Genomic DNA, 14143 nt, shown 5'->3' with positions numbered 1-14143 from the left:
TCACTTTGTTATGGCAATGGCAAAGTAGTTTTGCAAGGTTTTGTGGATGCTGATCTGAGTGGAGATGTAGACTCTAGCGAGAGCACATCTAGATATTTCTACACTATAGATGGAACAGTAGTGAGTTGGATGTCCAAGCTTCAGAAATGCGTTGCTCTTTCATCTACTGAAGCAGAGTACGTGGCAATAGCTGAAGCTGGAAAGGAGATGATATGGATGACAGACTATCTAGAAGAATTAGGTAGGAAGCAGTGCAAGAAGATCCTTTATACAGATAGTCAGAGTGTCATACAGTTGGTGAAAACCTCAGTCTATCATTCAAGGACAAAACACATTAGAAGACGATACCACTTCACTCGCAGGTTAGTGGAAGAAGGCGATATGTGTTTGGAGAAGATAAAGGGCGCAAAGAATCTAGTAGACATGTTGACAAAATGGGTTGATGTTGGAAAATTAAGGTTATGCAAAGCCTTAATTGGTAGGGTGCAAACGTTTGAGAATGAAATTCTTGGTTGACTGGATCAGTCTCCAAGTGGGAGAATTGTTAGGTTATAGAGCCTGCTCCTTATTTATAGCTTGGTCAACGGTTATATCCAGTAAAGCTATATATGGTAAAGCTATATCCGTTAAAGCTAAATCTGGTAAAGCTATATATAGTAAACTAAACCATATATATATCTGGTCCGGTAGAGCTTTGAAGATGTACTTTCTATTCTCTGTACTCTCTCTTGTTGTACATACCTGAAGTCATCTTGTTGTACATACCTGAAGTCATTAATAAAAAAATAGCCAGCGTTCTCCTTGCAATTTTCACTATCCCATTCTTTGTGTTCATCTAGATCGAGCATGTGCGTTGTTGTGCGATCCTAACATAACGCGTAACCTACGACAGGTGAGCCACTTACCTGACTAGCTTAAGTCATTGTCACGAATATATCTTTAATGAAAGTTTGATTCCATCCTTTGAAATCTGGGTCAACCTATATGAGCCCATGACATTAGTTTCGGGTTTGAACTCTACAACATTATTTCTCTAATTTACATTGGGCCATCGTTAAAAGTATGTTATATATCTATAATTATATTTTTATTAACAATCTTATTTTTCATAGTTACTACTCTATAAGAGAGTAGATACAGCTATTTTGATTCTAGGTTTTACTATTTTCTGTATTTACCCTATCTGTTTACCCTTTCTTCTATATTTAGTTTGTGGTTTTTAATTCTCTAATTTTTTTTTTTTATCCATGTCCTTTTTATTCTGTTCTCATGCGTTACAAATTTCTAGTGATCTGTGTTTCCAAATATTGTTTCCTATTCAAAAGTTTTCTTGGTTATTCTATATTTAATCTATCTATTTGATAAAAATTTAATCTAATATTACTAATCTGACCTGATAAAAATTTAATCTACTAACCTGACCTAATTGACTAGTATAAATGATTGACATTTCGTTTCTAACTCAAACCTAGATCATTGTAATAATTCAATGAAAATCTAACAATATAATTGGTTGTGATTTCTAAAACAATAGGATAAAAGTAAATGTAGATTTAATATATACCTTATTGATTAGATCTATCTTCACGTAAATGTCCGGTGAATCTCAACTGGTTAAAGGTCATTCTCATTTTTTTTTTTCCTCAATTAAATTGCTTTAATATTGTTTTCCTTTTTCTTTTTGCTTACTTTCTGTCATAAGGATGGGTTGAGGAGAGATAATTGTGGGTGGGAAGGGATGAGATGTTAATTAATTAATTTATTCATTATTATTATTATTTTAACTATTTTTATAATTATTTTTATTGGTTTATTTCTTTATTTATTTTTGTGCTATTACATCCTACCTTAGGTGGTTAGAATATGCATGAACATTTAGATTATAATTTTCATCTTTTAGGTGTCGATAGGAATATCTCTCTAATAAAGCATGCATAATGAAGCAAGTTAAGTTAAGGCGCTAAAGCAAGAGTGCTTTTCACGTTAACCTAAGTTAGTACATTTCCAGTAGACTGAGTACCCTAGGGGATCGTAAGCGGAGATCAAAGGTCTAAATTTGATTGCACCCAAAGATTATATTAGCCCCGAGAACCTACCCCCGAGTGTTCTGGAAGAGTGAGATGAGATCTAAACTATCTAGAAGCCCTAAGAATCTAGTAAACCTCCATAGCACCCAAGAAAATCTTAAAAAAGCTTACAAGATCGCTAGAGTATAGACTACGTAAGTAGTTAACTTGAGGAGCTAACATTGTGAGTAGAAACAAATCAAGAGCTCGTAAACCAACCTTGAGAGGGGACAGGGAGTATGGAAACAATCAAGGGTCCTCTAAACAAGCTCACTGTACCTTAGACCTACCATGAGAGCAGTGAGGAACCACGTGGGTAGAACGAGTAGCTGGCAGGCATACGGGGTCGCGGGGTCGCTCCCCCAATTGTAATAAGAACTAATTCTAAGATTTATAATGCAATGACCAAAACTCGTATTATTTCTTTCAAGTGGGTCTATAAAAGGGTTACATAAAAAATCATATAAAAAACAAAATTCCATCCAGATCCTCGTTGGCAACACAGAAGCCCCCTCACCCTTTTAGAGATATTAAAAAATGAATTACTGGTTTCAAGTTTGTTCTCATAGTTCAATGGTAATGTCCCAAAGATACAACTCTTTCTCTGGTACCCTCAACTCAATGGTGATCAAACCAGACTCCTCGTCATATCCGAACTCTACCTCCTCCGAGTCGACCGTCACTCGCTTCGGTTTGCTCGACGAATATGCCCCAAACAGCCCCGAACCACGGACTTTCAATGATACGTTCGAACTTTCAGGCTGATGGTGCAGTTCTTTCACAGCTCCTCCTGAGTTGAACATCTTGATTAAACCTATGGGAGCAAACTTGATGCTGTTGGCCAGCTCCTTGACAGGAATGACGGTGAAGACTTCATATTCCCGAGCTTTCAAGGTTACCGGCATCGACGCGTCCTGTGGTAGGTAGACTACTTCTCCTGTAATGGATAAGAATGTGTAAGTTTAAGATCGGAAGATGAATCGAGTCGAGCGTAACTGGTAACGTGCAATCAATGTAAACAAAGACTCACCAGCAAGATGGGAGAATATGGCTGCATCCCCTGTCCAGCCATTGCCTGCAACCTTCGACAGGTAACTAACGTCTTTAGCCCGAATAACCCCTGTGATCGTGTCGGGGTTTTCGTCGTGAATCAGGTTCTTCTTTCCAACCTTACACCATCCTGCTCCTTGGCAGTTAAAGACCCCAACAACTCCCGAAAGATCGTTCAAATTCCAGATCTTCAGAAGACTGCAAAATTATAAGCGCTTTAGAATACAATTCTGTTACGAAACCATGTGTTTATACCGACATGTCGAGACACGAACCTTTTTCCATCTCTAGCAGGATCCATAAACAGACAATCCTTTGTTGGTCTTCCGGGGAGCTTGGCTCTCAGGATAGAACCATCAGGGAGCACGAGCTTCCTCAAGAGATTGAAGTCGTGTTGACCGGGTTTGTCGCTGTACAATGTTCGTCGAAATCGGAGTGTATAAGAATTCATCACTAAGTCAAGACAGTTTGCAGATTAATTGATCTCAACATGTCATACCTGACATATATAGCACATCCTCCCACGGCTCGGGCTGCTCCATGATAGTCGGCCATAGGATGAAGACTCTGAAATCAAGAAGGTTTTCGAGTTAGCATCCAACGGAGTCATCGATCGAGTAAACCACGATTCGAAACTAGAACAACAATAATAACGTGTCCTTACATGGAACATATCCCAGTCTGGCTGCATAAACTCCCCAAGAAATAAGGAGTTGTAAGCAACTGATGCTATATGAATCGTGTGAGACGCCGGATCTCTTGGCCAGAAATCGTCCGATGCTCTAATAACAGCATTCCGCTTCGAACTGAAGATATTATAAACATGAAATGGTTGAGGGTTTGAAACAAACACAGCTATACATGATCATCAAACATAGAAGACAAAAGTCACCTGTATAAAGCGTCGGTACTGTGGCTCATGCACGAAATGATCCCATTGTCCCGAAAGTTCCGAGAAATCGATGCCTCGAGAGCCTGGTGGTATTTTCTAGCAAGTTTAACTCTTCCACCATGGCCTGCCCCAAGCGTCTCGAGAATATTTTGAACATCGACCTTAACTCCATCAACACCAGCAGATGCAAGATATGAGTGTTGTTCATTGTAGAAGTTGAAGATCTTTTCAGGGTTCACAAGGCCAAGTCCAGTTTTGGTGATGCTATTCAAAGCTTCACATGGCTCGTTCGAATCGACCCCAGGCGACGCAACAGGGTATGCCAGCTTAGATTCAAACTGCTCCATTTCCTTAACTCCAGAACTCACACCGCCCCAGTAGCCCGTTATGGCGTGCCACACATAGACATACTTCGTCGCGTGTTTTTCTTTCATGTAGGACACCATGTGCTGCAGACCGAGCTCGGGATCCTCAACTCGCTCACCCTCCTTCCCATCTTTCTGAAACTTGTAATTCTCTTTTATGTTTGTTAACCTGTTTGCAAAGCTGAATAAAACACAATCAAGTTAGCCCAACTGGCCATTGATCAACGAAGAACATGAACATCATCAGAAATTAGCAGCTTACTTCGCTGTGTTATCAGCTTTGCAATCAGCGCTAGCCGAATCCTTAGCGACCGATTGCCATCCATCGTCGATAATGACGAACTTCGGAGGAATTCCCCCACTCTCAAAGCTGCAATACTCAAATGTTAATGATTTTTCCAATATTAGAATCAAACAGAGTTGAGGAATATGCATTGAAATTGAAACACACCTCTCGAGCCCCTTCTTCACGCCATCTGAATCGACCTCGGTGTAGAAAGCATCCCACGTACACCAGCCAAACCAGTTCAAAATATCAGGCATCTACCAAATATCATACATAAAATAGTTAAACAATACTGATCCATAAGAAATCGAGCTCGAATCTAGTTAAATCAATGAAACATGTCGCATCGGGATGATCGAGCTACCTTCTTCCTATCACGATGAGCAAATGTCTGCAAATGTTTCTCAACAGACCTATGCAAATGAAACAAAACAAACATGAGATATCTAAACCAAATGCAGAAATGAAACGAAATAGAAGCGTTCAAGCTCGAAACATACTTCACTGCATATGTAATGGTTTCAAATGGATCTGATCCAGCACCCACAAAGACCAAATGGCTACCCTCAAACCCATCTACGGCAGGGTCGCCTGCAACCAGCCAAGGATTCAAATCTCCATTAAAAGAACAGCAAAATGTTCATGTAGTTCTTGTTGTGTTCCTTAATTTTCTCCTCCAATTCTAAGATATTATGGAAAGCTCTAGGATCAACGTCATTTAATCATACAGTCCCGATCCATATTCAGTTCGATGTTCATGTTCATGTTCATGTTCATGTTCATGTTCATACCATTGGATCCATTTAGTTTCATTTAGATTTGGTAATCCAGCATATGATCCTATTGTGATGCTTCTAATTCTCAAGATATCATGAATTGTTCATAGCTTTGATTGTGAATTCTGTTTGAATTTCTTAATTCTTTTCGAGTTATGAGTTTTGATCTAATGCGTTTGAGTTTCTCAAATTCTTACCACTTTCTAAGCAGATTTCAAGCTCATTATTGTCATTCCCCTGAAGCACAGCTCTGAAATCGCCTTCAAGAATAGGAAGAAACACCGTGTAAACGGCGGCGCTCTCCTCTGCATTTCCGGTGAAGTTCGAGCCATCCCGAGCTTCCACCACCATAAACTGTGTCTCGAACGGAATTTCTTGGCCGGAAGTCCCCATTCTTTGAGTCATCCACCACAATTTAAATCGAAAAGCACACAAGAATCTCAAATCACTGCAAATCAAACACCAAATTTCATTATCTCAAACCCTAAAATCAATCGCAATAACGAAAAACACAGAAACGTACATCAGTTTCCCAACAGGAAAAACGCGGCGAGAACCGATCTGATCGGAGTTAACTCCAATGAAGGCTCCATTCATCACGCCGCCGCCAGGCGCCGGCGTGACGGTGATATTATTATGAACACCGGACAAAACTGGATTTCCCAAAACCGTCAAATTCCCATCGGACAAAGTGATTCCAGCACCAACCGTCATGGTAACCTCCTTCTTCTTCTCTTCCGATCTAGTACTCTTAACCACCGCTGCCGCAACCGGCGAAGAAGAACAATTAGAAACAGAACAAACCGACGAAAACCCGCGACTCAAAGAACAAGAAGAACGATATAAAGAAGGAAGAGAAGAACAACGAAACAACAGAGAAGAATGACGAAAAGGAAAAAGGGTTGATGTAAAACGAATGTGTTGAAGTAAAGACGCCATGGAAATGGGTATTTATAGCAGAAAAGGGGATCAAAACGTGGTGCGATGGTAGTTGAGAAGAAAAAAAAAATTAAAGAAATGGGGCCAAAATAAAATTTGTTTGGCGGGAAAGTCGAAGAACTGTTGCTGAATCTGTATGTGAATCAATTGAAGGCGTCTGTTTTGTTGTGCAGGGAGAAGGAGTAGAACACGAACATGTTCTTTGTTTTAGGGTTGTCCGTCACGGGCTGCGAGCGCCATGTGAGTTGCTGCTCGAATCAGATGAATCAGTACCGTTGCTTCTGCACAAAACAGGGAAAACGGGGAAGAAAACAAAACGCAGTCAGTGTTGCAGCTTGCAAATTGCAATTTTCTTTTCTTTTTTTTTTTTTTTTTTTTGTTCACGTGTTTCAATAATTTTTTGGGACTGTAAATCTCCGCAGATGTAGGGAAGGAAAAGTATGAAATTAGGTTGATGAACTCGATCCACTGAAAATAGGGTTACAACTTAGCCCAACTATTACGGATAGTTATGATATTTTCGTCAGTAGGATTTTCAAAATAATTAAAAAAATAACTCGACAATTGAATCCAACCTAATTCAATCCTAAAATATAGGGTCAAATTGGGTTGAGTAGGGTTGTGAAATTTATTTGAGTTAGTCGGGTGACCAGCCCAACCAAGTCGTACTCATACCACACAAATCAGTTTTGAGTAAAATTAATGTATTATCAAAAATGGTTTAATTAAAAAGTAAAATGTAACGACCCAGATCTACCACTAGCAAATATTGTCCTTTTTGGGCATTCCCACGATGTGCCAACCTTCTCATTCTTCCTCGAAGGCGGTAGACACGAGGTGGTGTGTCAGTAAGGACGCTAGGTCCCATAGGAGGGTGGGATTTGGGGGCAATCCCACAATGATTGGAGAAAAGAAAGAGTGCTAGCGATGACGCTAGGCAAAAGGGGTGGATTGTGATGTCCCACATTGGTTGGAGAGGATAACAAACCACCATTTAGAAGGGTGTGCAAACCTTTTCCTAGCAGACCAGTTTTAAAACTTTGAGGAGAAGCACGAAGAAGACAATATCTATTAGCGGTGCGCCTGGTACATAAAATATTTAAATTTTTAGTCTCACCTTAGTTTTTAAATGGTACATAAAATATTTAAATTTTTAGTCTCACCTTAGTTTTTAAATAAATAAAACTTTAATGAGGAGTAATTTAAATGAGAAGAAAAAATTATTTATTTTATATGTTTTTATTTCTTCATAAAAAAAAAATTAAATAGATTTATTTATTTATTTGAAGATACTAATTATAATATAATAATAATAATTTAACTTTCAAACATTATTTTGCAGACATGATATATTTAAAAAATGTTAAGGGAAGCATGAAATATGTCGTATATATGAAATGATATAAATTAAAATATTTTATATTTCATTATATATATATATATATATATATATATATATAATTGCATGGAAGGAATTAATAATATTTTAAATCAATAAGTACACTTTTATATTATATAACTTTGTTGATTTCGTCTTTTAATCTAATGTCATTAAATTTTAACATATAAAGACAAAATCAAGATTATTTTTTTAATAATATAAGGACAAAATATAATAAGTGACAAATTACGAAAACCAAGGTAAGATTTGAAACAGTAATTATATTTTGGAGTACATTTTGTATTCATATGGTAAAAAAAATAATCATAATACAACAAATATTGTAGATATTAATCTTTATAATTTAAATTTATTTATTTTTAATATATTTTTTAATTAATGAAATTAGGTAATTACGTGTCAAAATAAGTTAAAGCAACTGGCTACAAATTGGGGGGAAAGCTTACGTGTTGATTTGGACCACAAAAAGGCCAACCATGGGGTTTCAAGAACCGGCGTATCACTAGATAACTCCCTTAATATCTAAATCTCATGCCACTTGAACCTGACGTGGCTCCACGTCGACGGAGTAAACATCTGGTAAGGTCAAAACCACGTGAGCGCAACACGTGGCGTGCTATTATTCATTGATTCACACCAATTATTTACGTTAAAAAAATATTTATTTTCCATTTTTAGCATTTATAATATTTACAAATGGAGATAAAAACTAGAAATATTGATAATAAATAAAATTTAAAATATTAAATTAAATCCAAAAAAAGGTTGGCGGGTAGAGGATTTTGACTTGGCCCAACAGGAAAGCAAAACGGCGTTTTGGAATGATTATTATGAAAGGGAAAGTTAGTTGGATATGAGAAGGAGCCACGTCGGAATAGAAGAGGCGACAGCTCAGATCCTTGTTGGCAAATGAATTGTGTCCAAGTTAAAAGGAAAACAACTTTTTTGAGTTCTTGGTTGTTATGCAATTTCCTTGTCCCCTCCTCCACCGACTTTAATAATTCTACTCCCGATCCGATCTAAATCACTTGTTTATTGACCCGACCCCATTTTAATTTTTTTATTTTCCTGGTGGGTCATCGACCTTTGATCTATGTCTACCCAAAAGATAACTGATCGTGGAGTTCGAACCTTAAAAAAATAGTCTGTAAGTTGTCGTGAATGTTCCAAGATAGCTCTTTTGGAGGCTCGTGTTATAGTACTTGACTAGCTGAATGTGACAAATGGTTAAAGGCGTTATTTAACGTGACATGTACAATCCTCGAGAATATGAGAAGTTTACTTTATGTATATTAAATGCATTTCATAATGGTAAGGACCATGACCTAACTTTTTATATGACGGGAAGTTTAGGAAAAAAAAATAACCATTTGGAATATTATGAATAAAATATTGACACGCAACAAGGAATTAGGCACGATATCTATAAGCATCAACTTTGACTTATTTAAGCATGATATCGAAGATCAAGCTAAAAAAAATAAAAATTTTATTATACTAATATCTAATTCTAATTGATTTGTTTGTGTTATTAGGACTCTAGTATATGTATGAATATATTAAATATGCACGATGAACATGATAATCTATTTATACTATAATTTATATTTGACAAGTTATGTATGATGGATTATCGAGTCTTAAGCTATGTGTCTATATCTTTTCTGGGTCCTTAGTCACATTTAAGGTTTGTTACGATGTTATGGCTCGGCTATACTATGTAAGAATGATTAGGACGTAACCCCTAATTGTGAACTAAACTTCACTGGTCAGAGTCTACTTAGAATACAAGAATGCAACAACACCTACTTAGGGTCCACGACAAGTTAGGTGGTACTATTGAGGGAGGTTAGATTGTGCTACGTGGATGTTGGGATTTATATTCTAAAATCTCGTAATTAATTATTTAACTTTTAATAATAATTTTAATTATTTTATTTTCAATTTAATATTATATATGGTATGAAAAATTCAAGATTATTAATGTAATTTTGCACAATATATGATTGATATACTCGAGTGTCATGTTCAAGCAATAACTTAAATGGTCTATAGCATATGGTAACAATATTGATACGACCCACTTTGTAATTGTTACAAATGATTTGATCTAAATTGTTTATGCACAGACATGTGAGCATGATGGTCTGTCATTTCATTTGGTTGGGTGAGAATGTCTTCATCCCTAAAGCCTAGTTATTATAAACTGTCCCTGTCCTACACTATGAGAACTCGGGTCTCGTCTTAAATATCATGGTCTATAATTACTTAATACCCAACGGGCCCTAAACCGTGTTAGAAATCACGACTCTCCACAATGGTATGATATTGTCAACTTTGAGCCTGAGCTCTCATCCCCAAAAGGTCTCATTCCAATCGAGATAGTATTCATTGCTTATAAATTCATGATTATTCACTAAATTAACCAACGTGGAACTCTATTCCAACAAACCGAATAAAGTTATTTACCAAACAAAGAAGGTAAAATACCGAATCGTTAGGTTAAAAGTCAAGTACGATCATGACGTTGAAAGTTGAAAAATGGTGTGAATATATGAAAAGTTATCCTTAATTGTGTTACAACTTGAACCAGTGCAGAATACGTGTGGAATTTGGTTGGTTGGAATATGAGTGGTTGCCCTTCTTTTTTCATATATATATATATATATATATATATATATATATATATATATTTTTAAAGGTCAACATAAATTAAAAAAAATTAAAATTAAAATTTTCAACTTCCAAGAATCCCAATTTTCTTATGATCTTATCCAAATTAAAATTTAATTCCGTCTGGAATATCTCCTTTAGATGGATAATTAATAAGTTTAAATTTCTCTTTTGATTTAATTAATAAAATTTAAAATATTTAATATTAACGCGGATATTTCATATTTGAGTTTAATGAGATTTTAGATAAGTAAATTTTTTAAAAGTAATTAAAAAAACAATCTGACTATTCAACTCAATCTAACTTGAAAATTGATGGTTGAATTGGGGTGAATTATGAACTCTATTAGGTGTCGATAGGTAACTCAGCAAAGTCTAAGACACATGCTCGTAACATATCTTCAATAATTTGATTTATCATGACTGGTACGACATGCAATCGTACAATTTCGTTAAGTATAGCTGGGCTCGTCTGTCACTCGAGCTAGTCTTAATCAACAACTACAATGCCTCCAAAGACCAAAATAATCAATGTGATGGGTTGATCTCATGATACATAAGGTGTAGTAGGGTCTAGGTTACTTGGTGTCGTCTTCCCATGTTTTGCCCTCACCATATCCACTCTAGATGTGCTACGTTCCATATTTCTCTCCATCTCGTTAGTAACATGGTAATTTACCACTTACTTGATCGAGACAAGGTGCAACTAAGTCAGACTGATAGGATCCAAATTGTCTTTTCCTAGACTATCTAGGTATATTTATGTTCATTATAAATTTTGGGCTCTTATGTAAGACTCACTCTATAGCAATCTAAAATAGCACACAATCCAACGGTCAAGAATACTCATTATTCCTATTTAAGCACACAGAGCGTCGGTCAAGGGATTAGTAAACTCAAAACACAAATACACTTCATATCATAACCGGTTCATAAGCATAAACTAGAGACACGCAGCATATATACTAATCATGAATTACTAACCTGCTCACATCTTAGGCATGTTTTCACAATTATGATAGATTAAGTCATAATACACACTTTTATTATACTAAGCTCCTAATGATATGGCTAACATGGTTCGCATATATGTATAACTAAGTTAAAAAAATTAAATAATATTTGTGACATTTCAATGAATTTTTAAATATTACATTTTGCATCAATAAGTATGTTATTCAAAATAAATGCTTCTCAAGCATAAGCTCCGTTGTCGTCCAGCGGTTAGGATATCTGGCTTTCACCCAGGAGACCCGGGTTCGATTCCCGGCAACGGAATTTTTTGTGTTTTACGGTGCCAAAGAAAATTATAAAATTATATTTTAACAATAAGAGCATCCAGCCTATCTAGTGTAGTGGTATCATAGTACCCTCCCACGGTACTGACCGGGGTTCGATTCCCCGGATGCGCATTTATATACATTAATTATTGAAGAATCAAATACTTTCATCAACAACTATTATTATTAAAACTGGAGCACTGAAAATCAGTTTTTTTTCTAAATTGAACCTTAAAATTTTTACTACTCTTCATTTTTGAGTTGGATGGTTAAAAAAATAATCTTTTAAAAACTCTTATTTATTCACTATTCATAATATTCAATACAATCTTAGATAAATATATTTAAATTAAACTATAACCATTTAAACAAATAAATTTTTAATAAATAATAAATGAGATCGTAACAAGATAGTTCAACATTACCATAAAACTAAATACGACTACGTATAAAAAGTTTATGAACCATTGGTTACTCTAAAGTAAGAATAATAAAAAGATAAACATAAAATTCATAAACAATACAAATAATTACTTTGAATTATGCCTAACAAAAAAAATTACTATAAAAATATTTTACTTAAAGATTTATTTATGCATAATAGTTAGCTATCTTTGAATTATCTGAAGAATCAGACAAAATATGTGTATATATATATAGATTATGATACAATAATGTACGTTATGTTGCAACAAAAAGATTATAAATAAATTAGAATCTAATTATCTATCTCATTTTTATAACAAAATCTTCATACGGTTGAAAAAAGCTAATAAAATTAATTTTTTTCGATAGATTGTGACCCATTGCTACATGTATCCTTCCTTTCCATCTCCATGCCAGCAGAAAATATTCTTTAAAAATTATTATTATTATCGATATTTATTTACTTAATTACAAAATATCACGAGTCCTTCAAACATGAGTAAGTAGGGTATATGAACCGCGAGAGTTTGAGAGAGGTAGAAATGAACTCGAACCATGGAATTGGCTGACTCTAGAATCCTAGTTGAGCACATCTTAAAAAGACATCAAATAGGTGAAATTTGAATGTGAGCTTACAAATAAGTGCTTATTGGATATTTACGTTATTCTTTGTTTACAGATAAAACATAGACCACTTTTGCTAGAGCCGTGCCGCTACAAGGAGGACTTTGAGATCGAGTTATTTTTCCTCCTTTGTCATTTAATATTATTTTTAAACGCCACTTTCTCGAAACTTATGTTATATTGTAAACTGTTTTGACGTGATTTTGTAATTTTAAATACTTTTTATGTTAGATTACTAGCTTATATTTGAATTTGAACTCCCCGTGTTCTTTGATTACCAAAATTTTTAAAGTTGACTACTTTTTTTAGCCTTAAGTCCACGTGACGATCTATAATTCAAAGACTCCAAAAACGAGTCGTTACAACAGCGAAACCTTCTAGATACGACAGTGATGAAGTTTTTAATGACAGTGACGACGAGTGTTCCCAACAACTAAAGGGAAGTTCGTCATAAGATTTTGTTGTTTTCCTTCGAGATTCTTAATTTAACTCGGTTTAGAAACCACACCTTTCCTATCTCAAAAATAAATTATTAAATAATATTAAGTGGCTTAGCTAAAAGTAAATGTGGATGCCACGTGGGATTTAGTGCCAAACAAACTCAACGGAGCATAAATCAGATTAAGTGTAACGATTCTTATGCATGATCTCCGTTGTCGTCCAGCGGTTAGGATATCTGGCTTTCACCCAGGAGACCCGGGTTCGATTCCCGGCAACGGAATTTTTATGGTATTTTGCAGTAAAAATAAGATTATATAAAATAATAAATAAGTTGATAGACATTCAGCGCATCTAGTGTAGTGGTATCATAGTACCCTCCCACGGTACTGACCGGGGTTCGATTCCCCGGATGCGCAGTTATTCATTTTGTTAATTATTGAAGAATCAAATGCGCAGTAAATCGCTGACAACAATATGCTTATCCTCGGAATTGTCTGGTCTTTAAAAATAATTTTTTTAAAAAACTTTTATTTACCCACTATTGTTATCTTTAGATAAATATATTAAAATTTCACAAATAATTACAAATCAAACTCTAAAATTTAAATAAATAAATTCTTAATTAACAACCCTTCAAAAACAATACAAATAATTAATTAAAATTATGCATAAAAAAACAAAAACTACGCACAGCAGACATTTTATTTTCAGTTTCATAAAATTAATCGAACCCAATTCAAAATGCTAATTCAACCTAACCCAATCCTAACTTTTATCATTTTAGTTGGGTCGATTCGAGTTGTCGAGTTTAATATATATCTCTAATAAAAAGAAAAAAAGTAATAAGTTTAATGAGTAAAGCTTATATTATTAAAGTAATATATCAAACCAAAAAAGTATTTTTAGTTAAAGGTTCATGAAAA

At 35.1% G+C, this 14143-nt stretch overlaps 1 protein-coding gene and 4 non-coding genes across 5 annotated transcripts; 4 read left to right on the top strand and 1 right to left on the bottom strand.

The window, feature by feature from the left end:
• Window positions 1-2456: 2456 nt before the first annotated feature.
• LOC111788850 (putative galactinol--sucrose galactosyltransferase 1) lies at window positions 2457-6600 on the bottom strand. The gene is made up of 12 exons (XM_023669405.2): window positions 5959-6600; window positions 5633-5883; window positions 5160-5250; window positions 5024-5072; window positions 4825-4916; window positions 4636-4743; window positions 4009-4554; window positions 3781-3922; window positions 3616-3683; window positions 3392-3526; window positions 3097-3314; window positions 2457-3003 (listed from the first exon to the last, which is right to left on the bottom strand). Exons 1-12 carry the CDS (start codon window positions 6372-6374, stop codon window positions 2630-2632), a joined length of 2490 nt encoding a protein of 829 aa, XP_023525173.2. The 5' UTR covers window positions 6375-6600; the 3' UTR covers window positions 2457-2629.
• A 5055-nt stretch (window positions 6601-11655) lies between these two features.
• Window positions 11656-11727, top strand: TRNAE-UUC (transfer RNA glutamic acid (anticodon UUC)). Its single transcript has one exon. It is a non-coding gene; the product is annotated as a tRNA-Glu (tRNA).
• A 63-nt stretch (window positions 11728-11790) lies between these two features.
• TRNAG-CCC (transfer RNA glycine (anticodon CCC)) lies at window positions 11791-11861 on the top strand. The gene has a single exon. It is a non-coding gene; the product is annotated as a tRNA-Gly (tRNA).
• A 1567-nt stretch (window positions 11862-13428) lies between these two features.
• TRNAE-UUC (transfer RNA glutamic acid (anticodon UUC)) lies at window positions 13429-13500 on the top strand. The gene has a single exon. It is a non-coding gene; the product is annotated as a tRNA-Glu (tRNA).
• A 65-nt stretch (window positions 13501-13565) lies between these two features.
• TRNAG-CCC (transfer RNA glycine (anticodon CCC)) lies at window positions 13566-13636 on the top strand. Its single transcript has one exon. It is a non-coding gene; the product is annotated as a tRNA-Gly (tRNA).
• Window positions 13637-14143: the final 507 nt, after the last annotated feature.

This window comes from Cucurbita pepo, chromosome 2 (genome assembly GCF_057944985.1).
Source record: "Cucurbita pepo subsp. pepo isolate OVF chromosome 2, ASM5794498v1, whole genome shotgun sequence".
NCBI lineage: Eukaryota > Viridiplantae > Streptophyta > Magnoliopsida > Cucurbitales > Cucurbitaceae > Cucurbita > Cucurbita pepo.
This window is presented reverse-complemented; position numbering and strand designations above follow the sequence as displayed.

Coding starts and splice junctions, on each gene's coding strand:
- LOC111788850 (XM_023669405.2), bottom strand. CDS start 6,374: ATGGCGTCTTTACTTCAACACATTCGTTTTACATCAACCCTTTTTCCT. Junction 4,555..4,635: donor AAAGCTGATAACACAGCGAA/GTAAGCTGCTAA, acceptor TGTTTTATTCAG/CTTTGCAAACAGGTTAACAA. Junction 3,315..3,391: donor CCTGCTAGAGATGGAAAAAG/GTTCGTGTCTCG, acceptor ATAATTTTGCAG/TCTTCTGAAGATCTGGAATT.